The 26,866-nt window shown below is 46.9% G+C and overlaps 1 protein-coding gene and 1 long non-coding RNA gene across 6 annotated transcripts in view; one reads left to right on the top strand and one right to left on the bottom strand.

Moving 5' to 3' along the window:
• Positions 1 to 26,866, top strand: part of PRDM16 (PR/SET domain 16) — a 285,146-nt gene that overhangs the window by 214,514 nt on the left and 43,766 nt on the right. For 3 of the 5 annotated variants that reach the window (XM_086860797.1, XM_086860796.1, XM_086860795.1), the window contains exons 1-2: positions 13,988 to 14,267; positions 23,906 to 24,040. In XM_086860797.1, coding sequence (XP_086716923.1) covers positions 14,259 to 14,267; positions 23,906 to 24,040 — 144 coding nt within the window. In that variant the 5' untranslated portion in view covers positions 13,988 to 14,258. Of the gene's footprint in view, positions 1 to 13,987; positions 14,268 to 23,905; positions 24,041 to 26,866 lie in introns of those variants that run through there. The other 2 variants (XM_086860794.1, XM_086860793.1) reach the window with 1 other exon arrangement.
• Positions 2,716 to 14,214, bottom strand: LOC147649545 (uncharacterized). Its single transcript, XR_015278781.1, has 3 exons — positions 6,902 to 14,214; positions 6,062 to 6,126; positions 2,716 to 3,455 (listed from the first exon to the last, which is right to left on the bottom strand). It is a non-coding gene; the product is annotated as an uncharacterized LOC147649545 (long non-coding RNA).

Below are 26,866 nucleotides of genomic sequence, written 5' to 3'. Positions count from 1 at the left end.
CAGACGTTCAAAAAAAGGGGGATTTACAGACTTTGAACACCTCAGGGGCTTTGTTATAGGCCACTTGTGTGTTGTTGGGATTTTAATGATGATTTGGGCTTTAATATAAATTCAGGCCTGTTGAAAGGTGACAGCCCTGCCCAGAGCAACCCTGGGTTACCCACAAAACCACTGCAACCTCAGGAGCAGCACTGAGGCCCCAGAAATCCCCCCAAGGCTGGGGCTTTAGGAGCTGAACTTCCACCAAATGCTTAAAACAGATGAAGTCACCACATTTTCAAGTTTTTGGTTATGTTCAATAATAAAAAGTTGGGTTTGTAGGCTGGGAGGTTCCAGCCTTCTTAAGAACCTTTGTCTGTTGTTCAACACTTCCACGGAGTTCCTTTATCCAATTTTCTGATAGCACTTTTGGGGCATTTCCATATGGATTCATGGCACAATCAGTAACACATTTATTTGATCTTGGCTGTGTTACTTTTGTGAAAAATCCAACATATTTTTGGTGCCACAACCAGGTGGTGGTGGCAGAAAGGCTGGGTGTGGCCATCAGGAAACATGAACACAATGTACCTCTCCAGCATTTAATGCAGCGCTGTGCAAACCTCGCAAACAAATATTGACTTTGTGAAAATTCATGGAAATTATAGACTGATGGCGTGGGTGGGATTAGACTGGATGGAATGTCCTGGGATTTTGGTTGGTGCTGATGGCTTTATTTTATTGGGAATATTATACTTCTTGTGAAACAGTGAAAAATGTAATCTGCTGCTTAGTGCTCCATGGGGCTGTTTGCTGGGTGAAGGAATAAATAAATACCTTGCTGAAGTTCCAGACTTCCCAGTGAGGTGGATTTACCATCTCCATGGGGTTGGGTTGGTGTTTTTCCTGTGGTAGAGGGTGTTTTGTAAGTTCCCTGCTCAGAGCTGGGAAAATGGTGGTTTGAGGGAATGTTTTGAGGGTTGTTAATGTTTGAAACCTCTGAACAGGGCAGGAAAAGGTGAGAGGGAAAAAATTGCAAGTGGAACCAGGGCTCAGATGGGCTCCAGCACCACCTGAAGTGTTTTTGGCCAGCCAGTGCTTCCTCACCCCCTAGAGAACAACATTTGGGCAAAACCATGCCTTAGAACATCATCTGGGCAAAAACCAGGACTGAGTTAAGCCAGGCACAGCTGTAGCAGCCTCTCCTCCCTACCCTCTGCACAGAGCACCTTCCCCCAGGTGAGCTGTTGTGCACACCTCAGCATCTCTGGGTTTCCTCTGTGCTTTTATCCTAAATGAGAAATGGAAATAATACCCCCACAACACTGAGTTTGCTAAGCACATTGTTGGGGGTTCTTCAGAGCCAGGGGTGTCCTTCAGTGTCCCCTGCCCCTGTTCATTCACATGGAGGACAGCCAGTATCTGATTACTCAGTTGACAATACCTTGATGGAGATATCACCTGCAGGTTTTTGTCCACCCAGGACAGGGGCTGACCTGCAGTGCAGGGTCAGGATCAGCCCTCTGAGCCTAGAGCTCTCCCCATTCCTGCTGTGTCACCAGGGATCTTGTTTGGGCCTGTGTTTGTTTGAGGTTTCCAGTTATCTGGAGATGACTCTGGCTCCATGAACTAATAACCAGGCACAAAGCAGCAGCAAAGACTTGTGATGTCTTTCTCTGAGTGGTTTGTTCTCTCTGATTTCACTCTAAAAACAATTTTGATGCATTTTTTCACAGGACCTGCTGCCCTGTGGAGCACCAGTGTTACCTGTTCTGCTTTGGGTCTTATTTTGTCTTTCTGGAATTTTTTGCCATTAAACCATAAGTAATTCTCACCTTCCACTCTGTTCCTGCCTCGTGAAGTCTTCCACCCTTCCTTGCTTTGGTTTTGAAAAGAGATTTTTACATTTGAAACATTTTTGGACAGAGCTTTTAAAGAAACCCTCACCTGGTTTCGTGGCTGGTGTGAGCATGAGTTAGTCTGAGCTCTCCTGCACCTCTTCTCTGTCCTTCTATTCATTCTCTCCTTTTTTTGTGTCTCACTCTTCCTCCCTCCACGGGCCCAGCCTCTGTGATTAAGTCTGCAGCTCTCCTGCTGTTTTTAATAGGCCTGTAGACCTGACCATCTGATGAGAACCAAACTGCACAGCGTGCTCCTGAATACTTTCACTGGAATCTCCTAATGCAGGGTATTAATCATTACTGTCAAACCATTCAGGCCCTAAATGTGTCCACCCAGTATAAAATCATACTAAACAGGGGGGGAAAAAGGACTTGGCCCATATTAAAAGCAGACATTAGACAGTCCCCTGACTTCTCAGGCATGATGGCCCAGGCACTGTCCAGTTTAACAAACAATGGTGTATTCAGCGCGGGCTGCTGGTGATTGACGCTCATGAAAGTGCCAGAAAATGGGCATAATGAGTTAAAGGAAATAAAGGAGTGTCTTCCTCATGCATTTGCTACTCCAGATTCCTGGGAAGTAGCTCTGTGTGTGTAGCTCAGATGCTCCCACCTTGAGGATCTGAATAAACGTTTGGGTCTTTCCTGGCTGCCATGGCAAACAGGAATTGCTAAATCAGCTGCTGTCACACTGAGTTACTGCACAGACAGCCCGGGGAGTTCTTGCTTCGGTGTCTCCCTTGAATCTGATCCTGGGAAGTGCAGGGCACAGCGTGCTGGGAAGGCATGGGGCTACTGCCCAAGGCTGGAGGAAGGTAAGGCTGTCTCTGTTAGCTGGGAATTAGACATGCATGTTTTACACCACACTTACCCCTGATATTCCTAAGCTGCCTGGGAATGCAGCCCCTTATATTAGAATACACTTTTTTATTTTTTTTTTAAACCCAAAAAGCTGTTTCTAATTCTCTCCTGTAAGAATGCCTTTATTCTTTGGAGCTGGCAATAAAAGTTAATCGAGTGTAAAATAAAAGTTACATAAGGTGAGTGGTAAAACTTTATGATTGCTGATGTTGGGTTTATTGATGACTGCACTGGCTGTTATGAGCTATGGCATCCCACCAAGCCCACTGCACGTCCCTGCCAGCCTGTGCTCCACAGGCACCTCCACGTGGGAAAGAGCCCAGCACCCTCACATGTGCCCCAGGAATTTATGGGGAAAGCTCTCCAGCTCCCAATTACCATATTCTTAGGTAAATGTGGGATGCTTTACTGGCTAATGGGAGGTGCTGCTGGTTCTTGCAGCCAGGCCAGGGCTCCATGTGTGCCCTGAGTGGCAGCTGGAGTGGGACAAGGCAGCCACACACCCGTTGCTAGTGGCTCCTCTCCCCCAACATGGAATTTTCCCAAGCCAACTTACCTAAATATCCATCCTGGGGCATTCTGAGCAAGAATCTTGAGAGGGAGGGATGAGGGTGAAGAGTCCTTTGTCCTGTCTCAGTGCTCAGGATGTTTCAGCTTCTCCATACAGCGTTTTCACTTGTTTTTCATGCACTCTTTATGTGGTCTGTGCTCATCCTGCCCCATCAGAAGAACACAGAAAACAAGGGAAAGTAAAACAGAATATCTGCACACTCTGCAGTGTGCAAAGTGAATAAATTCCTTGCATTTTGGGCCTGTCATTAGCTGTGTTAATTGGTTGGAGTGGCTAATAGGCTATTGTGATCATTAATGGTTCATACATTTATTTCAGGGTAGTAATGGTTTAAAGTTCTTTTTTTCCCCATGAAGTTCTGTCTGGTAAACATGGCTGAAAATATCACAACATATGACACTTCTGAAAATCTTGCTAAGTGTTTTTCTTCCTTTAATATTATTTTGCATTCTAAAATCTGACTGGAGCAACAATGACAGTTTAATTAAGAAGCTGATACTGGAAGTTATAGCAGCAGAGCAGCATTTCCTACCCTGACTTGCATTTCAGATTTACCATGCAATGAAAAAAACAAGCCCCAAATCCTCCTGGAGTTGTGGTGCAGCAGGTTAGCGGCCATTGATCTCGGCAAGAATGCTCCAACCTGCCAAGTGTGTTACATGCTTGAAGTCTAGACAGAGATGTAGCAACCATGCGTGTTCCAGCTGGATTTTGCTTTTGGAATGATGCAGGGATTGCAGAAACGAGGCTGGAGGTCACTGCTCAGACACAAGAACTTCACAGCTCTCCGGAAGAAGATCTGGTTTTGTTTTCTTATCTGACAGGGCCCAGCTGCCAAAATAATGAATTTATGGGGGAAATGAGAGGAGGGGCTTCTTTTCCCTCATCCATCATCTCCAGTGATGCTGCTGGGCGCTGGAGGAGGGAGGAAAGGAGCTCTTTGCACTGTCCCAGAAGCGTTGTCAAGATCTGGAGCTCAGGAGGAGCTGGGCAGGTTGTGCTGCCCCAGCTCTCTTGGCAGCTTCCAGGGAGGCTGCTCCAGGTGTCGGCCCAGTTACGGCAGCACGGGTTATCAGGGATGTGGGTGACCTCTGGCAGCTGGTGCCAAAAGCTGAGTGTCCAGCAGGGCCAGGGCAGGGATTGTCCCCCTGGTGCTTGTGAGGCACCTCAGGCACTGTGGCCAGCTCTGGGCTCCTCAAGACAAGAGGGACACCAAGGGGCTAGAGCATGCCCATGGAAGGGAACAGAGCTGGGAAGGGGCTGCAGACCCAGGAGGGGCTGAGGGAGCTGGGAAGGGGCTCAGCCTGGAGCAAAGGGGGCTCGGGAGGGACCTTCTGGCTCTGCACAACTCCCTGCCAGGAGGGGACAGCCGGGGGGATAGGGATTTCTCCCAGGGAACAGGGACAGGAGGAGAGAGAACAGCCTCAGGGTGGGCCAGGGGAGGCTCAGGTTGGACACCAGGAGGAATTTCCCCATGGAAAGGGTGGTCAGGCCTTGGCAGGGGCTGCCCAGGGAGGTTTGGTGTTCCCATCCTTGGAAGCGTGCAAGGAATTCTTGGAGGTGGCACTCAGAGCTCTGGGCTGGGGACAAGGTGGGCATTAGGCAGAGCAGACCTGTGACTCCGTGGCCTTGGAGGGCTTTTCCAGCCTCAGTTTGGGATTCTGTGATTTTCCCTCTTTAAAATACATGTTCCTGTTTCCAGCTCTGTGTCCCTTTCTCACCTATTTCCTGACCGTATCTCACCCTCTGGAGGGGACAGGGGATGTCCTGCAGGCCGTGTGCCCTCACTGGCTGTGCTGCTGCATCCCTGTTTCCATAACTCCATTATTAGTTTTGTCCAGCCTACAGGAAAAAGTGATGCTGTAGCTGGCATCCCAGTGTTAGGTCATATTAAAACCATCTGTAACAAATCTTTATTTGCAGTTACTTTGGAGTTCAGATTTCAGCTTCTACTCCACCTGTCATCAGTGTTTATCCTCATAAACTTTCACAGCTTCTTTTATTCTGGTTCTTTTTTTTTCCCTTCTGAGAGACCTTTTCAGGGTTTTTGGCACTCTTCCGCCTACTTCGCCTGGCAGAATTTCACTCTCCTTGATTTAGAAAAGATGCAGGTTTCATGAATCTACAGCATCTTCAGAACAAAATATTTTTAATGTGATTTCCAAGAAAAAGCAGCCCAGTTGCTAGTTATGATTTCAATAAAAAATAGGAAAATAAAATCTTCGGTGGAGGTGTCTGCAAACTCACAGCAGAAGATTACTTTTTTATGTGGATAAATAACCCTGTTCATGCTCTAAGTAACTGCATAAAGGGGATTCTAACAAATTTTAGAGGTGGATTAATTCAGATATATTTAGTTTGAAGATAAAGATGTTGAAGATCACAAGCCTTGGTGGGCTCAGTGCAGATGGGCTGGATGGGACAGGACAGGGTGGTGCTCTGGCATTAAAAAGGATGGGAATGAGAGGTGGTTGCACAGCCTGGCTGAAATTCCACTTACCTTTGGTTTATCCCAATAAAATCATGAATAAAGAGATTTTTGCAACACCCAGTGTGATGAGTGCCAGACAGGGCTCCCCAGAGAAGCACCAGCGGCCTCAGGAGCAGGATGAAAATACAAGAGCTGGGTTTTAACCCATTTAAACTTTCCTCTGGTACTGTGTCAGCACCGATATCAGTTCAGGAGTTCTGTCCTTTTACTGGTGCTGTTGACCAAGTTTGAGTTGGGGTTGATTTGTGGGCAGCTCACCTTGCACAAGGTTCCTCCTGGCTGTGCATCCTACAAGGCATCATCATCTCAGAGGTGATGTCTCCCTGCCAAATACCCAAACACAGCTTGGTTAGAGGTCAGAGTGGCTCTGAGGCTTTGATTTCAGTGTTTTGCTCAAGAGAGGCTACTGGTTCCTGCCTTTGGTGCTGTGCCTGCAGGCTCAGAGCTGCTGGGGCAGCTTCGCCACATCAAACAGGTCCCAGCACTGGAGCAGCAGATGAAGAAACCAACCAGAATTAGCAGCTCTAGGAGTTTGTTAATTAAGAGGTTTGCTTTCATGACTACTTGGTCTCGATAAACCTTTGTGGGTTGGGCTCATACAAATGTTTTAAACACCCTTTTTTCCTCTAATTTATGGAGTTTAATAATCCTTTCTGCTCTTCCAAGCAGACATTTTAGCTGTCAATTGTTTCTGACTGCGCTGATTGCTGTGGTGAGCAGAGCTGGACATGCCAAAGCAAACAGACATTTCTACTGTACTGGAAGAGTCACAATTTCAATAATTGTCTCCAGAGTGTGTTCTGCACTACCATATCTCTGTTGTTGTTCTGAGTGGGGTTTGGAGAACACTTCATATGCACATGTTTCCCCTCAGAGTTCCCAGAGCTGCCCAGAGAAGGAAAGCCAGTCACAAGCATTCCTACAGCAGTGTGGCACACACTCCAGGGAAATGGGACATTCACTGGCCCTTGGGGCTTTTCCCACATTCTCAATATTCTTGCAAACAGCCCATGAATCAAGTGATTGATTTGGGCACTGTACAAGATCGGATAAAATGGATGAACCCTTGGAAAAGAAAGATAAACTGAAGTCACTTACTCCAGAGAAAATTGCTCTGGCAGTGGCCGATGGTCGCAGGCTTTGGGGTTATTAGGGCACACAACTGTGTAAATAATTCGTCACAATGACAAGCTGCAGCCAGAGGGACAGGATGGATCTCTGGGTCCTCCTGGACTGGGTCTGCTTCCTCTGGCCTTTCCTCTCTTATCCCTCACCTTGGCCAGGAAGAGAACACAAGAATCTCGAGGTGATGCTCAAGCATTCCAGGATTCCAGCCCGTTGTAGCAGCAGTGGGTTTTCCATGTTGAGCTATATTTCATTTCCTCGTGTGTTGTTCTTTACATAATTTTTTGTGACACTTTCCACCTCTTATCCCACAAATTAATTTTCAAAACACTCAGAATGTCCAAATTCAGCTAATTGAGACCCTCCTTTTTAAATGATGGACAAAGCTCATCCTCAGGCAAAACAGAACCATATTTTGGTTGGATTTGCTGTGGGACTTGCTGCATAAAAGGCTGAAATCCCTCTGTGTGGAACGTGGGGGAAGTTAAAGGATGTGCATATGTGTAAAAACTGCAAACCTGAGCAGTTCTGGGTGCTGGTTAAAGTGGATGTCCTTGGTGGTGCAGATTTTTGATCCCTTCATGAGCCGCAGCCCCACAAAGTCCCAATTTGGATTTTGGTCTCCCAGAGGAGTCACACATGCACAGCTGACAAGACAGAAAAAAACACAAATGCCTAAAATGCTTAAAATGCAGATGAAGCTGGATTTCTGGAAAGTATTTGAGAGTCTATCAAGTCCCTGAGTAGTATTGTTGAGCTGTGACATTCAAAGGAACGTGGCAGAACAAGTCAGCTTCCCAGGAAAGGTATTGACTCACAAGCCTGAAATTTCCAGCTCTGTTTTCAAGTCAAGCAAAATACGAACAGGCATATTTTGGGTGTTTAAAGCAGAGCTCTAGAGCTTCTCTTGTCACCACTCCATCTGTGCTGGCTTTCTTTTGATGTGTAAGTAAATACATGCCTATATTCCGTGTATATATAAAATAATCGCCGCTCTCTGTCCTTTGCCGTTTGTTTTGCTGTTTAATGATTGTGGTTGGGGTGGGAGCAGGAGAGGTGGAGGGGCTGCAGCAGCCATAAAGTGGACAGAAAACAAGCTTCATCTTTGTAGCTCTGAAGAGTGCATTATGGATGTTTTTAATCTCTTTGACCTTGTGGCAGGGAAGGAGGGAAGTGGAGAAATTGTGACAAACACCAGCGCTTTAATGCCAGGTTTGTTACTGCCTGGAGTGCCCTAAGGGTTAATGTAACAGTTTTAAGTCCTTCAATCACACCCACCCCCAACTACAGAACACTTCCAAATAATCCCTTTATAATAGACCCTTTTCCACAGATTGTATCTAACCCATGCATTAATGGGGCCCATTGGTGTCAAGCGTTTCAACAAATTCGGGCCAGCCCCGGCTCTGGGAGCCCCTCTTCCCCCACAGACCTTAATGATCTTTTGCCCCTGTGACTTCGCTCCCCTGCTGCAGGGACAAAATTAAACTACTGCGGATGGCAAAATAGTTATTTGCTGCCCAGGCAATTACATCCTTCCAAAAGTCTCCATCGCGGAAGGCCAGATGGGCTTTATAGAAACCAGACCCAGGCCGCAGTTTTAATTATCATGGTCCTGTCAGAAATGAGTGAAATTCTGAATGACCGCATGAAACGCACCAAAAGCCTTGCACATGGATTTTTTCCTCAATAAAATTTTATGGCTTCTTAAAGAAACAGCATTCATATATTTTATGGGGCCTAATCATTCACTAATGCCTATATTAGTGCACCTGTGGCACTCGGCCCCATGGAAATTACAGCACCGGGCTCAGCCCTGATCTCTTGTGTTCTCTTGTGTTATTGCAAAGCTCTTGTCCAAAAAGCAGCACATGCTCCAGGGATAAGCTGGGCTCACTTTCCTCAACTAGGAGTCATTCTAATAAGGCAAAGAGATTTGTGGACCCTTATCTGCCAAAATTTTGGTGTTCACTGCGTGGGCAAGGCTTGTACGAATAAAATCACCCTTCCTAATATATTATTTTTTAAATGTATCCCTGGGCAGCACATGTTGAAGGGATTGGATGTGCTGTGTTGGATTCCTCTGCTGATTCAGTGAGAGAAGGAATTTCCACTGAATATTTTCCCCCTCAAATAGCAGCACTTGCAAAGTGCTGAGAGCAGTTCACAGCTCTTTCCAGAGGGCACTAGGTAACAACTTGGTGTTATCCATCTGCTCACTGCTACACACAAATCCTCCCATTTCCAGTTCAAATCCCACTCAGACCAGTGCAGGACCTCCAGATGTTTGTCTGGGTATTTATCTGACCTGTGTTTACAGACAGGAGCTCTGTGATCTCTGCTGGTTGCTGTTCCTCTCATCACTCTTGGCTGTTAATGTCTCAGTGTCTGAGCTGAATGTCTTTGTACCCCATCCCTCAGTCTTCTCAAGGTGTGACAATTCTAGTTATCCCAATTTCCAGACCCTCATTCTCTTCTCTGTCTCCAGTTTCTGCCTCTTCCCTGGGGAGCACTGCCCCATCAGCTTCGTTCCAACACCTTTCATGTGCAAGTGCTTCCCTCTCCTGAGAGCTCTGGTCCCTTTGTGTCCCTCACCAGGATGTAATTCCACAGAGGAGTTTTCATCCTGCCAGGGAAGCATTTCCCTGGATGGAGGGGGCAGGTTATGACAGACCTCACCTAGCACAGCCTTTGTGCTCTGGGCACTGGAGTCGCATCCCCACACAGTCACAGAGCTTCAGGTGAGGGTTTGTGTCCTGCCTGTTCCTCCTCTTCACATCCCTGGCAGCCTCCAGGGCTACTGAGGTCATTGTCACCAGCCCCAGGTCACAGCTGGGGGCAAAGAATGCTCTGCTGGGACCTTCCCAGCTGTGCGGGGCAGGATGTGGGAAGGTGTGGCAGGGAAGGGCAGGGAAGGATGCAGGAAGGTGTGACAGGGAAGGGAAGGCAGGGCAGGGGGACGGTGGAACCCAGGAACGCGTCTCCTCCGGCTGGGAAAGTCAAAATCCGCTAATGAGGTCCCGTCCAGTGCCGTGCTGACAGGCCAGGACACGCTGGGTGTGTTTCTGCAGCTCCGCTGGAGTGAAGTCAGCCCCTCTCCCGAAGCTTTCTCATTACTTCATGCACTTGGCAGCTGCTCACTTGGCTGGACGAGAAATAAGAACTGATGGAGAAACATGGAAAAGCCCATTTAGCATCTCCAAACATTCTTCCCGGGGAGATGGCAGGAGGGGAGGAGGCGCTGCACTGTCTCTGTGGTTTCTTTCTGCGGAGCTATCAGATGTGGGCAGCCATGCCGGGGAGGAGGATGAGGACAGGGGGAGGATGAAGAAGAGAAGGGGAGAGGAGGATGAGGACAGGGGGAGGATGAGGAGAGCAAGAGGAGGATGAAGAGGAAATGGGGAAGGAGGAAGAGGGCAGGGGGGAGGATGAAGACAACAAGGAGGAGGATGAGGAGGGCAGGGGCAAAGATGAGAAGGACAAGGGAAAGGATGAGGAGAGCGAGGGGGGAAGGAAGAGGAAAAGGGGGAGGATGAGGAGGACGGGGGGAGGATGAGGAGGGCAGGGGGAGGATGAAGACAACAAGGGAGAGGATGAGGAGGGCAGGGGCTCTGTGGGGCAGCCCGTGGTCCCTCCCAGCCAGGCGTCTCCGGCCCCGCGCCGGGCTCAGTTCTGCCCTGGCGCTGCCCCACAGGTACAAAGTGTGCTTGTATTGAGTGTATCGGCTTAAAAAGGGGCTAGTAGTAAACTGAGAATATTTGGATAAACTCGCCAGCCCTCAGGACTAGAAAAGGACTTTTGTTCACTTAAAGAAAAAGACTGTTCCATTTCCATAGGATGGTTGGATCCCATCCAGTAAAAACTGAGCTTTAAGCATAAAAAATTATCAGGAGTGTCAAACGAAGGATCCTTTACTTGAGGTCAGATATTTATTTTTATTTATTAGTGTGTGAGATCTCCATCTCTGGCTGGGCTTTGGGCTGAGGCAGCGTCTCTTGCAGGAGCATCGTCCGCCACAAAGAGTGCGTTGTGCAGCATGCAGGGCAGCTCCGGGGGCCCTCCAGGTGCTCTGGGCTTTCCTGCCTTGTTTTCTGCCTCCCTGGGATGGGGACAGGGTGAAACTCTTCCCTTCAGCACTGTGTTCATTGTCTGCTGTTGGCCACCGAGGAAGGTCCGGGCCGGGACAGCCAGGTGTGCTTTGTACACAGCTGAGTGTCACCAGCTGTGGTGTTTGTTCCTCTGCAAAGTGGTTTGCCAGCATTTCTGTGCCATTTACAGGCAGGATCTTCTTCTGGCTCTTGAAACAGGCAGGGAAAAGCTCTGGCAGAGCCTCTGCTCCCATTTGCTCCTTCCCCAGCCCAGCAGTAACTGCTGGTACTGGGCATCACGAGGTAGAGTGGCAGAGGGCACAGCTTGGGCCTGCCTCTACCTGATTTTGGGAAGTTAACACTGACACAGGAGTGTGGGGAGGAAGCAGTTTGGGGCAGCAGATGCAGATTTGTTAATCAGAGCAGAGGAAAAGTGAATGAGAAAGCTGGAGTGGTCTGAACTCACCCCCAGGTGCAGCCAATGGATTATTGAGTCAGGAACTTTTTTTCATGTGATTGTCCCGCATGAAATGTCAAAGACATATTTGGTGCAAATATTTGCCTAGGATTTATTTTTATCTAATTACTTATGAAACTTTTACTGACTAAAAAGTCCAGATTTCCTCAGCACCCATAAACCACATTTTCCTCCCTTAATTAAACCATTTTTTGTCCATGAGGTTTTGTTCACACACTGACTACATCAATATAAATATATCTCTTCAGGGTAATTAATAAAAGCAGGCAGCTTCAGGGAGAAAGCAGATGTGTCATATCATCTTTGTGGACTCAGCTATTGCACAGTTCTTCCAAAAAAAGTGAACAATCACCCCCAATTAAAATGTTATGTGGCTTATGTATGTTCCCATTTAATTTGGTATAACTGAATTTATGTTCATCCTCAGAGAACTTCCAGGGCTGCAAGATACAGGCAGGAATCATTTATACCATGAGTTCGTTTAAAAGCTGCAGGATTAGAGCACAAGAAACTGTTTCAGCACCATTTCAAGGCTTGAGCAGTTGCTTCAAATTTTGTGTGTCTGTGAAGGGAATGGAGACAATAATGTCCTCACCATGTTTGTTTGTTTTGGATGCTGAAGCACTGTTTAAAAATGTGATAATTTCTACTTAGCATTAAATTAATGCTTTTTAATAGAGTTGAGAGGGTTTTAAGTCTTGTGTTCTATAATTGAGGATTTTAAATTTTAAAATAAGAAGGAATCTGTCACAAAAAAAAAAAAAGAAGCTTTTCCATTTATTAATGAGGAAATCTTTGAGATCATTATCAGGTGAACCTTCTAAATACCTCAAGTCTGATTTTTTTTTCCCAAGAGCATTTGATTTTAAGAGACAAAACCATCCTCACATTTATTGTAACTGAGAGTTGACTGAGAAAATAATCCTAGATTGGTCTGGGTTGGAAGAGGCCTTAAAGATCAGAGTGCCCCAGAAAGGAGGAGGGTTCATTTTTCCTGCCCAGGGAATCCTGACATATAAAGAAAATATTTCTCATCCTCAACTCCACCTTTGAGTGGAAGTCTGGCTTTCTGAGAGATGAGAAATTAGCTCTAAAGGCAGATGCTGATATAATTTTTGTCCCTCCCAACTGGTTTAAAACAGCCCAAATTCAAAGGAGCAGAGGTCTCCTGTCAGGTCAGGACGTGGCTCAGGGAGGGCAGGGGGAGGATGGAGCTGCTGGCTGCTGTCTCTGGGGCTGGGCACAGGTGTCTGTGGAAGATAAGGAATTCTGAGTGGAGGTTATCAGCATCTCCTTAACTCAAACCTGCCCCTGCTGGGGCAGTGTGAGCTATCTGGAGTGTCAGATCAGGTTTGTTTTGAGGCCTGCTGTCAGAGAACCAGATGTGCTGGCATTGCCTCAGTAAAACAACCTGAGCAGAGGCATCGGGTCCCTCTCACTTGACGCTGTCCTGTAGTTCTAGCCGAGCCCTTACCTCAACTCCAGCACTCTGCTCAGCTGTCTTTTGACCCAGAGATGGGATCAGATCTGAGCTGGAGATTTTGAAATGTTGTTTCTCAGCATATTCAAAGGGCAGATTTATCATTAGAATCAATTCCCTGGGATGTATCATTTCATAAGTAGGTGAATTGGCTTGGGGTAAAGTTCATCCCAGCGGCACTTGGGACTGTGCAGTTTTACCCTTGTACTTCCTTATGGCTGAGATTTCAGCTCTTTTGGTGATGTCAGACAAGATACTGCTTTGCTTTCAGCTGCAGAGGGGGAAGAGCTGCAGGGGAAAATAATTAAATCAGTCCCTCCTTGTCATAATTTGGAAAGAAGGAACAAGGGTTGACTTGAAAGTTTGTGAACCTCTCATAGATGTCTCATCAACCAACCAGCAGAAAATTATTGGTTCAGAGAATTTGGTGGAAAATGAGCACCCTAAAACTTTTTTACAAGTGTGATTCACAGTGTTGGGGGGAAATAACCATACTCACTGCATAAATCCGAGGGTAGAACACTTTGCACACTTTCTTTGTGTATCTGTGAGTGAGATTGTTGCTAAACCCACAGGCTGTTGTCAGGCTGGGGTCGGGGGGACTCCCCTTCTGTAAAAAACTTTCATATCTTTAGGTGAGAACTGACTCCAAAACCCTCTTTTCTCACATAGAAGCAAACTTGAGGCAAAATGTCCACCCTCGTGTCCCCAGTTCTGATTTCAGGGATGCTCACATTGAAGACAAACTGAGTGTAATGGTTACATATTGAAGAAGTTCTTGCTCAAGATTTAGGTCATGTGAATAATCTTCATGTCCCTCAGGAGGCAAACTAGCACTGGAGCAGATTTTCTGGGAGCAGATTTTTCCTGGAAGTGCCCTGAAGATCTGCTTCTTTGCCCTCAGTCTCACTCTTCAGCCAATATCCAAAAGCAAAAGGCTGGGATAAGCCTGGGCAGTTTAAAAACACACAGCAGAGAGGAATTTTTAACTGTGCAACAGCTCCCTCATCCCAGGTCCTTGTTGTCCTTCCAGCAGCCCGAGGCAAGGGGAGCAGCTGGTGCTCTGAGTCCCTGGGCTGTGCCCCTGCTGCCCTGCCCACACTGAGCACCCCCAAATTCCCTCACAGGAAGGGGCAGCCCTTTCCTTGTGCTGGGAAGGCCTCTTGCCCTCACATTTGGTGATATTTGTAAGATAAACCAGCGGCCTGCTGCCGTGCAGGGTGGAGGGCAGCGGTGGGACAGGCCCACAGGCCTCAGCGCCTCATTTCGCACCTTCTCTGGGTCATGCTTTCGGTAAATATCACTCTAAAGAGATCACACATCTCAGCTCTCCGAGGGTGAGCAGCACCTTGTGAGAGAAAATCTCTCTTGGGCTGCTTTGTTTCCTGAGCTCCTCAGAGAGGGGGCTGCTGGCCCTGTTTTCAGTCCACTGCTGGTGGGGGAACCTCGAATATCCTTTCGTTCTCTTTCTCAGTGCCAGCCCAGCTCACAAACTCTTCTGTTTCACACCTTTTAAAGAGCACAAGAGCAGGGCTGCCGAACAGCTGCTGATAAGAAAGGTTACGAGGACTCGGCTTCCCCGTCCCAGCGTGGCCCTTTGGGGGGGTTTCCTGTGTGAGGGGAGCCAGGGTGCAGCTGTGCTCGTGCGGGAAGGCACAGCCCTGCTTGGGCTGCTTTTTGGTGGGGTTTTTTCCTCCTTTTTATCATTTTTTTTTATTATTTTTCCTTTTTTTTTTTTTTTTTTTAGTAAATCTCTTTTCTGAAAGTGTCAGGTCATGGTTAAACCATGGGAATATGTAGCCTTTGGGCCTGTAAATTCAAGGCTTTTAAAGGCAACAGGAGGAGAGGTGAGTGTTCCTGCATTGCTGGGTTGTTGTTATCCATGGTGATGGGGAAAGTAAGGAGGGATAATCATCCTCTATTAACCTTCTAAAATTAGTGCTAGAAGAGTGTCCTGTGTGTCTTGAGGCTTGCCTTGCCACTCTGAACCACACCTCTGGCAGGTTTTTGATGGGGATTCCCTTCTTCCCATGGTTGTATCTTGTTGTTGTGTGGTGGTACCAGTCAGTCCTTGTTTGAGCAGCACCTAAAGCAGGGTGCAGAAGCTCTGGGAGAAAACAGAAGTGAGACCAACACAGTGGTTGTCATTGCATGGGTACAATTGGCACCAGTCACACATGGAATCAAAGTCTACATTCTTTCCAGCCTCTCCAGGCATTCAACACCTTGCCCTTGTTGAACTGCTTACATCCTTTCCTGTTGGAAACTTTAGTTCCCTTCACTTCTGATTCCCAGTAATTTTCATTCCTGGAAGAAAGTTTGATTTGTGGTGTTCTGAGGTGTTCAAACATGGCCCAACCACCAGAACCAGGCTGCAGGGTAACTCCAGGTATCAAGCTTTAAGAATAACACTCCTAGTTTTCAGGAGTGAAACACTCAGATGTGTCCATCGAATACACCCCAGGGCACAGGCTGCCTTACCTGTGTCCCCCTCTTACCTGAACTTGGGCCATATATCCCCAAGTCTATTAATAAAAGGGAAAATGGGTGCTATTTCAAGCCCCTCAGCTCTTTGAATTCATTCATCTCTCCATGGGGTACCTGGATAACTGTTCTTGGAATTTGTTTCATGTGTTATTAACGATCCAGTGTAATCCCAGAGCATTTGCAGGGGGAGGCAGTGGATTTGCCAGGGCTGTTGGCAGTCCAGATTCTTCTCAAGGAAGAGGCTCAGAAGAGACCATAAGACATTGTCATTTCATGGGGGTCTTCTCCTGCTAGGATTTCCAGTGGCCTTTGCCAGGCTGATGCTTTAGAGCTGATGTCAGCACCAGGAATGGGCAGCTAAAGGCTCTGCTACTTTTCTGGCCAGAATGTGAAATGCAGCAGATGGGTTTGGCACTGAGTGCTGCCCATAAATCACCCTGGAGAGGCCTCCATGCTCAAGGTGTTCCACAGCTCTGTCCCCAAAATATTGCTAAAACCAAGCTGGAGTAATAAGAAATTATTTAAAGCAAGCAGTGGCTCCCTTTGTCTGTCCTGATCCAGTGGAACTCCCAGGATGCACCTCAAGAAGATGATCAGAATTTATTTTTGAGGTTTTCCTTATGGCAGAATTAAGTACCTTTTGAGTATGGATAAGGGAAGCAGCTGTGCCTCAGTGCTAAGAGGACTCTTGGACAAATTACCATCAGAAAATGTTCCCATCTTCATACAATAAAGTTCTGTTCAGCTTCTGCTCCCTTCTGCCAGGAGAGCTGCCCTGCTCTTCCTCCCCCTGGGCTAATTGGCATCCAGTCATTAGTGAGCCATTTTAGCCGCATCATCCTTTGGAAATAGCAGCAGAGGAATCAGACCCTAAAGCGTTTTGGATCACCACAAAAGCTCTGGGATGCAACTGATTTGTGTCCTTTTTAACCCCTTGGAACAGCCCTGGGAGCTCAGCACTGCTGCACCTCCTGCTGCTGCTCCCTCTCCCCAGTGCAGTGAAATGTCCTGAGACTCCAAACCCTCCCCTGTCTGTGGTAGCCTCTGTCCTTTTTTTGATCAGAGGAAGATTTCTCCCGAGTTCCCTTTTTTTCTCATCTATTTAGAACTTTACAATTACAATTCTTTTGGAATGAGCCAAAATGCTGTAGGATACAAAAATGGGATGACCTGAACTCTTTCAGTGTGGAGGAAAACTTTAAAGTTTTTGTGTGTGTATATTACAAAAAACTGGAAATCCCTTCTCGCCTCATGTGTACAATATCTGATGCAGCCCTGGGATTTGATTCGAGCACAGTTTTTTATGGTTTACTGTTTAATTTAAATCAGTGTGGTATGAATTACGTTACTGGTGAAAAATGAGCTTTTGTTGAGATAAATGCCTGCCATCAGCTTGGAAGTCGTCTTCTGTTTTGACATCTTTACTCGGTGTTTTTCTGCGTGGTGATGAGATGTTGCTGTGCAAGGGGAGCTGATTGCCCTCTAGGAGGAGGAGAGTGGGGGAGAGAAACGAGGGGGTGGGATTGATTTTGTGCATCAACAGGAATCAGGATTGGCAGCACCTTCTGTGGCATCCTGTATCATTCAGGGTGTCTTTTGGGAAGCAAACTGCATCTCCAAGATGGGAATAGAAGGAATTATAGGTACAGGGGAGGGAAAGCATAACAGGGTGGTTTTTTCTCAAGATTTCTTGATTTCTCCTCCTTGCCCCATTGCTCTGCCATGTATCCATGGTGCCTTTCTGCTGTGGAGAGCAGGAGATACTTTCCTGGAGACCTGTGAATTTCCTGGGTGCAAATGTAAATTTAATGTAAATGATGTCCTGGATTATTTTTGCTGCTGTTGGTTCTTTCTGAGGCTTTGAGTGTAGGGTCAGGTTCCTTCAGCTGGAGTGAGTCTGTGGTGTCTGAAGGACGCAGCAGCTTTTTTCTGCCCTTTTTATCCTGATATAGAGCAGACAGTTGGGAAATACTGTGCTGGTGTGTAAGAGAAGAGCCATTAATAGTGGGAAGCCCTTCAAAAGGCTCTGCTGTATTCAAATGCTCTCCAGGAATCCAGCCTTGCTTCCCAAGCTCGTGTGAGCCATCCATGCTCCTCTGCTTGGAACCTGGACAGGGACTTGGGGAAGAAAACAGCCTTTTGTCATGTGATTCCTCATGTGCTTTGGATGTGGTGGGGAAAAAAGAATGAGAAGATTATTTCTTGTGACAGAAATATGTCCCAGCACCAGCCTTCCCTGGGATGTTTTTCCTCCAGACCCTTTGTGAAGCCAGAGGATGCAGCAGCCCAGCAGCAACTCAGAAATGCACACACCAGTGGAAAATTCCCACTCCAGACATGTGGCTTGGGTGGGAGTGGAAGTCAAAAACATCCAGCCTTTTAAAAACCTGAGTTGGTCTCTCTCTCATCGGCTACAGCAGCGCTCTGCCTCCCACGAGCCAGCAGCAGCTCCAAACTCAACACTGTCAGCAAAGCCAGCAGTGTTACCAAGCTCAGCAGTGTCACTGGGCTGCACAATGTCACTGGGTTCAGCAGTGTCACCAGGCTTGGCAGTGTCACCTGCCTCCACACTGTCATGGGGCTCAGCAGCCTCTGCCTGGCATCACCTGTCCCACTGGCCCCACTGCAATCCAGCTGATTGCAACTCGTGTTCATGGTTCTCCCAGCTCTTGGCTTAGTTTGGAGGAAGCAGAAACGTGCTTGTTTGGCAGGAGGAGAGTCATAAAGGTTTGTGTTCCTCCCCTCTGAGCATTCCCAGTGTTTGGGTATGCTGGGCTTTTGTCGCAGAGACGGTGGGTCCTGAGCTGTGCTGCTGGAAACCCCGGGGTCTGCCCCAGAGGGGATGGGATGGGGTGGTGAGGAGACTCCTGAGGACAGGATCCTGCTCCCAGAGCCAGGGAGATGAACTGAGCTCTGTGATCCTGCAGCCATTTAGCAACCCTTAGAACTTGCACTGCCCATGTCCCAGGGGTCATGCTGAGGATGAGGGTGTGACCATCTCACACAGGGTGGTGGTGACAGCTCTGCAGCCTCTTTTTATCTGTTGGGTTTGGATCTGGGAGCGCCTTCCAGGACCTTCCATTTGCACAAGAAGTTTACTGTACATCACTCAAAGTAGTACTGAGTACACTCCAAGCTTTTCCCGTGGCCCTGAGCAGACAAGTTGGGTTTGGCTCAGCTGCTCTTCCCAGTGCTTTCCAGTGCTATGACCTGTTTTTGTCTGACACGTTTCTCATTAACTCTTTGTCAAATCACCAGGAAGCCTGCTTAATTGCAGGCAGAGTGCTGAATTTATGAGTTCATCTAGGCTTCGTGTCTACACATTGACAGAGGTGTTTCTCTGGATGAAGTCTTTTTCTCTTCATTTCGTGGCAAGAATGGACTTTCTGTTTCAGTTACTTCTGAAAGTCATAAATTGCAGCAGTCCCTCCCTTCCCTTTATTTAAAAGAAACACAACAAAACTTCATGGCAACAGTTTATTGCTCTAAATCAGCTCGTGGGTCATTAAAGCAAAAAAAGGGGGGAAAAAAAGGGAAAAATCTCCAACCCCTGCCAAATAAAATGTGCACATCAGCCAAGCTGTCAGAGGCAGATTCTGCGACCATGGGATGAGAAGGTTTATTACACTCTGGGCTTCTGGGGAGGGATGTTATAGCAACAGGACGCTGGGTCAGTGATGGCAAACTCCTGGTTGCTCCGTTTCTCCATGCACACTAGGAATCCATTAAGCCAACTGACGACAGATCCGCAGGCATTCCAGCCCCCCGGCACACCTCTGCCGGGGCCAAACCTTGGACGCTGCCCATTAAAATGTGAAAGAAACAACCCAACAGAGAGCCCACAAATTAGAGGGGCAGGAAACCTCAAATGATGTGCAAAAAAAATTGTAAACGTTCGAGAGGATTTTTCCATAACTTCTGCCCCATAACTCAGCATTTCTGATGTTAATAAATTACGGAGCAGAGCCTCTGCGAGATCAAGGAGCCTTTTGGATCCAAACCCCGAGCGCTGCTCGGCAGACGGCAGATGAAGCTGCAAAGTGAGCCCTGGAACATGACAACAATTTCCTTTTGGCTGCCTGGGGATGGGTCTGAAGCACAGCCACAGCCAGAGCTCTGGCTCTGCATCCCAAATCCGTGTCTTTGCAGAGGGCCAGTCAAAGCCCTGTAATCCCAGGGAACTTGAAGGTGCATTTGTTTGGAGGGGATAGACTGGAGAGAAGAAGGCTGGGGGACTTCAGAGCAAGGAGAGTTCTGTGAAACCCAGAGAACACCACAAGACAAAATCATGGCGCTGTTACTGGCAGAGAAGGGAAGGGGAATTGGGAGTTCTTAGACGAGCTGTTGGATTTGAGGACAAAAATGCTAGGAGGTGCTGTGGGTTAATAAACAAAGACTGAACTCACCATCTGCAGCAGAAGGAGAAAAGATGAACTGAAGTTTTGGTGTGTTAAGTGATGAAAAAAGAAGCGGGGAGAAATCCATGATGGGGCGGGAGGAATAAAAGGAAACAGTGGCCAGAGGAAGTGCTCCCTTAATAATTAACTTTCTGAGCATGACCACAGGCTGCAGGCCAGATGAAAGTCTGCTTTTCCAGCACATCTCCACAGAAGGGTCTGTCCCAGACTGCTGGGATTTAACATGGGGACAAAGAAAAAGGGACAAATCTTGTTCCTGCAGGGAGCCCAGCTCTGTGGGACAAGGATGCTGGGCCTCAGAGCCAAAGGGATCAAGGAGGTGAAATACATTCCCCAAAACTGACTGGAATAACAGCATGTGATGGTTATAGACTTGCAAAATCAGCACCACTTACTAATTGTAAACTGATTTTATTTTGTTTTCTCCTCTCCAGTGTCTTCCCACCTTTTTTTCACCTCTCCTTTCCCTCTGACAACTTCTTTTGATGTCTAAGCCAAATTACTCTCAGGAGAGACATCTCCACTGATACAGAGCCAGCCTTAGCAGAGAGCACAGGCAGAAATTCCATGTCAGTTCCACCAAGTCAGAATCCTGCTAATAATTACACTGGATTTTCTGATGGTTTTTTTCTTCCTGTGGCATCTCTGGGGTTTTTTGCTGTTGGTGCTAAATATCTGATGTCAGCCTTTACCTGCCCAGGGAAACAGGAGTGGATGGTTTTGGATTAAAGCTGCTGCTGGGTTCTGGATAGGGAGGGACGTAGTTCTGGTTTTAACTGTGAATAAACAGATTTAATAGAGCTGAAGATGCCTGTTGTGGTGAGAGCATCCCCAGGTGGGTGGCTGTGGGGAGCTGAGCCTTACAGGAGTGGGGTGGAAGCTGTGCTTCTGTCTGGGATCTTTAATTTGCCCATTCCCAAAACTTTTTGCCTCTGTTTCCTTTCTCCACCCCTAGAGCACAGGGTGTCTCTTGGTTCTTCAAAAGAACCCAGAAAAACCAATTCTCCATGAGCATCCCAGGAGCATTTTCAAACTGGAAATTTTTTTACTTACTGACAGAGACTTTAAACAGTTGGTTTGCAGAATTTCACCAGAGGAAACTTCTGATTTCCTTCTGGTCTGAACTGGAAGAAGATGTGGTAAAAGGTTTCACTTTGTTTTTCCGGAGTTTTCTCAGGTGGGGGAGTGGGAAGAGAGACTTAAAATATTATTCTGTGTGAACATTTGACAGAAGAAAGAAAAGATACTGCAGATAGTGCTGGGTGACTGCTGCTGTGTTCTTCGGTGCTTTTAAGCTGTGAAATAACTTTGATAGAGACCATCGGTGACGAGTGGGAGCGTGTGAATGTGATCTTTAATTAGAGCTGTTGGCCACGGTGGGCTGAGCTGGCCCAGGAGCTGAGCTGGCCCAGGAGCTGCCCTGGCTCTGGAGCTGGTCCTGCAGCACTCTGAGACCAGCTGATCACCCCATTTGTTCCATTTTCAGAGGGTCCTGGTCGGTGCCAGCAGAGGGATGAGGGCTGGCTGGGTGCAGTCCCCGCTTCTGGGCTTTGGGCCGTGGTGCCAGGTTCTATTTACGGAGGGCAGTGAGTGTGTGTGAGAACAGCAGCTCAGGTTCTCAGGCTCTCACAGCACCTCTTTTTCTCTCGTTTTGATCTGTCAGATTTCACAGCCCCAGCTTGGGTTTTAATGCGCCACACAGATAAAACCACAGAGTTTCAGGTGATTTCGAGCTACGGCAGAACCTCCTCCTGAGGCACAACTGGTGAACACGACCCAGCAAAATGAACTTGAGCTGAATTCTGGGCTTTCCCCGAACTCTCTGCCCAGGGCAGGCGGTTGGAACTAAATGATCCTTAAGGTCCCTTCCATTCAATGGTCCTAAGTGTCCTCTCAAATGGCCTCAGAAAATGTAAGAGACCATCTGTAAGATAGAGCTGTGAAGTTAAAAATATTATTTGTGTGTCCTGTATTTGCCATCCTGTGTTCCCAGGGTCACTGAATGTCACCAATTACTGGCACTGGGAGATTTGTGGGCTGCTGGTTCCTCAAACCACTACAAACTCTGCCCAAACTCTTCAGTGGCTTCAGACCAGCTGAGCACAGATGATTCATCTCATTTGGTTTTCCAGTTTCCCTGGAAGCTGCTGTCACTTGGTGTCTGGGTGTGTCCACACTCAAGGGTCTGTCTTGGCTGGGACACTCAATTTGGGATCAAAAAAGCCAAGAGAAGCTCTTTATCTCACCAGCTTTAGGCAGCCTCAGTGTCCTTGGAGCTCCCTGAGATAAAACAGAAGTTATTGATATTTCAGCTTGAGTAAATTCAGTAGTGTTGCAGCCACATTAAGAACAGGTTTTACTGTTTGAGTGGGGTTTTTTTTATTATTTTTATTAAAACTTCCAATCAACACAGAATTTGCTTCCTGTGCAATGCCCACCTCAGACCTTTAGTGCTGCCAGTGGGCGACCAAGAGTGTCTAGAAAGTTCCAGGGTCTAGTTAGGGGTGAGTGAATGACCCTGAGTGTTCCCAGGCACAGGATGAAGAAACTTAGCATGGACAGGTTTTTTCTCACACCAGTTCAGTTCCAAACATGTTCTGGGAGAAAATGCAGCATTCCAGTGACTCCCAGTGCCATGTTCTGACTAGGAAGGAAGAAGCTCAGTACTAATTGTGGGATTTTCCCCAATCCCTTTTCAGCCCGGGAGCTAGAAAAGAAAGGGTTGGTGGTGGGGATGAGACCAGGAAATGTCTGCTGGGACCAGCTCAGGGAGCTAGGAGGTGTCCTGGTGGTTCTGACAAGTCCTGGTCCTCCCAGGAGTTCAGAGCTGGAAGCCAGAGTCTGAACTGGACCTTTTCCCCTGAGGTCTCTCAGCCCAGCCTTAGGCTCAACTTGTTGCTGTCATCGCTGGGCTTTAATTTTTCTCTCCTTTGTTTTCCCACCTTTCTCTTTTTTTCTGTGTCTTGAAATAGATGGGAAAATATAATCGTATCCCATGAGATTCTGAGAGAATTAATTGCTAGTAAAAGCATGTTAAGAGCTTTTGATGACTGAAGTAATTTGCACTGACACAGGGGCTGGTCGGCATAGAGGGAAATCTGAATCTCAGGAAAAAAGGAGTTTCTGGAGCAGGGAGGCCCATTAGGAGCAGAGCAGAGCCTTGCTATGCTGGGACTCACAGGGCTTCTCCTTGTTTTCAGACTGTCCTGTGTCATTTTTAAAACGTGCTTTTTTGAGTGAATTACAAACTGGATCATCCCAAAGGTTGTTCTGGAATGCTGAGCATCTCCTCTGCTTCTGTCACCAAACTGCCTTAAGAGAGGAAAAGTCTCTTCCTGGCAAAGCAGCGACTTTCTTTGGACTGCAACTCCTTAATTAACTCTTTTTTTCCCCTCTCACGCCTGGACTTTAAATATCTGAGGGGTTTTAGTTTGAAGGATTCCTCTTTTTCACAGCAGCCAAATTGTATCTCAGCTTCAGCCACATAGATGTGGTCGATGAATTTCTCAGGCTGTACTCAGATAAATGAAAGTAGTGCTTTGGGTAAAGCATTTTTTTAAAATAGAACCTCACAGCCCTGTGGAAAGAGACTTGATTTGAGAGTTTATTGAAAGGTTTGTAATTAAAAATTATCTTGCATGAAAGGATGAAACAGATGATGTGAAGATAGACCAGTTAAGGACCTTGTCATTAAAATCAGTGCTGTTTGGAGGAGTTTCCTTCTTTGATTACTTGAGCTGTGGTACCAGAGCTGTTTTCTAGAATATTTGTAGTCCTGAAACTTTTACTCATGGACCACTCTGAGGTGTGTCCTGGGAGGTTCTGCCAACCAGGACCTTCAGATAATGGCTGAGAGCTGCTTTTATTCTTGTCATAAGCTTCTTTATCAATTACATCTATCACCCACATTTCTCCTTTCTATTTCTTGCTTGGAGCTGTGCCCTGCAAACCCTTTTCCTCCCTCTCTCCCCTCTGTAGCTGCCATTTGGCCCCAGCTGACCCCTTTTCTGTCCCGTTCTCCTGCAGATTCCTGATGCCCTGGGCAGTGAGAAGTTCTGTGGTGATGCTGGCCAGGGAGGGGCTGGGAACTGGCTGAAGTACATCCGAGTGTCCTGCTCCTGCGACGAGCAGAACCTGGCTGTGTGCCACATCAACGAGCAGGTAACCTCCCTGCGGGGCTGCTGGGCTCCCCTCGCCCCCAGCACGGGCTGGGGGGCTTGCCAGGGGTGCTGGGCAGGGGCAGCATCCTGGGGAGGTGACCAAGGGGTGGATCAGCCCTGGGATAAGCTCAAACCTCCAGATTTATGGTCCTGTCCCTGGCTTGTGATCCTGTCCCTGACTCATGATCCTGTCCCTGATTCATGATCCAGTCCCTGATTCATGATCCAGTCCCTGACTGCTGGTGGTGGAGAAAATCCTGTGAAACCCAGGTTATGGCACCAAACTCCTCTGGGACAGCTGGAAACCAGCACTGGAAATGGGAACCATGGAAACTGTGGCCAGGGAGGGTTGGGAGGGTGATCCTGGGGTGGAAATTTAGTTGTCTGTTTTTAAGAGGAGAGTGAGAGTGGCAGACAGCTTAGAGTCTGCTGAGGAGGAAGTAGAAATCTCCTAGGCAGGTTATAGCAATGCTGGTGAAGGAATCCCTGGGTGGGGGTTTTATGGAATTAACAGGATTTTGATGGTGTTTGCAAAGTTCCTTGAGGCTTAGACCCAAAAATGGATTGAAGATGAGCAATTCACATTGTGAGCTTCACAAACCTGCAATTGAGTACAACTGAAATAGAAGTTACTGTTCAGACCTAACCTAAATGAGAAATACTGTTTGAGCAGGCAGGAGGCAGATTTGGGGCTGTGAGGGGCTTTTTGGGATGTTTCCAGCTGCCCTGGGCTTTCATCAACCCCAATGGGAATTCATAATTCCCAAGTGGCCAAGGTGCTTTTTGGATACAAACCTGCAACAGAAGAGTATTTGAACTCTTGGAGACTCAAAATAGAACTTCTAACCTGAAAAATTTAAGTTTTTCATCCTGGTCCTAGGAAAACTGTCCTTGGAAATGCTGGACTGCCAAATCCTACAGCAAGTGTGTCACACGGTGTCAAAGATATTGAAGTTAGAAGAGTTGGAGGGTACAAAATGCTTTCAGACTTTATTAGTTTTGATATAGCTGGTGTCACCAGGAGTTGTTTGCCAATAAAAGAGGGATGGTGCAGGTTCTTCCTAGCCTGAGCAGCTCAAGCTGAGCTGGGCTCCCACACCCAGGTGTGTTCCTGGATAGGACCATCCTGGGCTTTAAAAATCAATCCTCTCATTTTCCCACTGAGATAAATTTAGAAAATTTCTGTTGGCTTCCAACTTTATTTCCCATGCACCAAACCCCACAGGCTGCTTGTTTTAGGGGAAATTCTGCTGGGGGTTGGTGCTGGGGGAATCCTGCAGGTCAGAGGGGAAGAATCCAAGCAGGGAGAGCTCCAAAGGGAGAGATCCCCAAAGGGAGAGTTCTCAGGAGACACCCCAAACCCTTCCCAGAGTAAATCCCAAAGCCATTTTCAGGGTGACCAAGCTGTGCTGATTCTTACCTCATGCTGTCTCCTGGTGCTGCTGGCTTTAACTTCTTTTATTTCACCAGGGAACACATTTTTCCTGAACACAAAGCAGGACAAAAGTTTGATCTTTCCCCTTCAGGCAGCAGGAAAAGGTTTGGGGTTGCTTGTAAGCACATACAGAAAATGAAAACTTTTGCAATAAATGATTGTACTCTAAATAACCAAAGAGCACTGTGGTGATAAGTGCCAGGACAAGATTTTCATCAAAATAATTTTATTTTCAGGGGAAAAAAGCATTTTTACATGGGGAGATTAGAGTGTGTGTGTCTCCTGTTTTTCTTTAGTCCTGTAACCTGGGAACAGTCCCAGGAATGCACAGAGAATTTTCCTGGATTTTGGTGAGGAAACTGACAGCAAAATCTGGACCACTTAATTATTTTCCCCACACACCATTAACAGATTATAATATATATACATAAAGTGTATTTATTTTTCTATTTTGGAAGAGATGTTTCATTCACCATTTTTCAATTACAAACCAAATTTTCACATGCAGGATAACATTTAGCTCCTTTTCTTTATATTTATTCATGCTGGAGAGGTATTTGAAAAGAAGATCCTTGATTGTTGGAGATAATTGTGATTCTGAAGGAGGACTGGAAAAATGGTAGATAAATTGTGTCATTTACTAAAAGGGAAATGGTTTATTTTTTCCTGTTGTTATTCCTGCCTCGAAAAAGAAAATACTTGAGCAGTTCAAGAGTCTGAAATACTAAACAAAATCTATGTAATAATATATTTATAATATATAATAATTATATTCATGGCCATGATCTGGCCAATATTACAATTATTATATATTAATAAAAATCAGGGTGACAGCTGCTGCTTTTAGTTGGGGTGCAGATACTGGGGGGAAAAAGAAGGAGTAACAGGAGACAGAAAAAAATCAGGCCTCTGTTTAATCAGCCAGTGTGAGAAGTGTGTGCAATGCAAAGATTTTGGGTGTATTTTACAGAGGTTTGGAAGCTCCGGTCAGGACTTCCAAGTACATCACAAAGAGCCGTAAAAAGAGGAAATCAGAAGCAATGTGACTGAGTAGAAACAAAGGGGAGGCAATTCCAAAGGAGGAAAGCACGGGAACAAAAGCAAAATGTGCAGCCCTGTCCTGGCTGGACATTCCCAAGGCCAAATTTTCTGTGTCCAGAGAGGGACACACAGACAGGTCTGAGGGAGCAGGAGGGACAAATCCTCACTGGGATGCCCGTGGAGTGAATTATTGGTGAGACAAGGACACAAAGAACCCTTTTTCAGGCTGGTTTTGAGTTTTTGAGCTCCTCTGCTGCAGCTGGTGCATTTGCGGGTGGTTTTTTGATCTTTAGGGGAACACAGCAGCCGCTCTCTCCCCTTTTTTCCCCCTCAAGTACAAACATGTGGAAG

This window comes from Cyanistes caeruleus, chromosome 22 (genome assembly GCF_971803275.1).
Source record: "Cyanistes caeruleus chromosome 22, bCyaCae1.hap1.1, whole genome shotgun sequence".
Classification (NCBI taxonomy): domain Eukaryota; kingdom Metazoa; phylum Chordata; class Aves; order Passeriformes; family Paridae; genus Cyanistes; species Cyanistes caeruleus.
The sequence above is the reverse complement of the archived record's forward strand: the minus strand, read 5'-3'. Positions and strand labels throughout refer to the sequence as shown.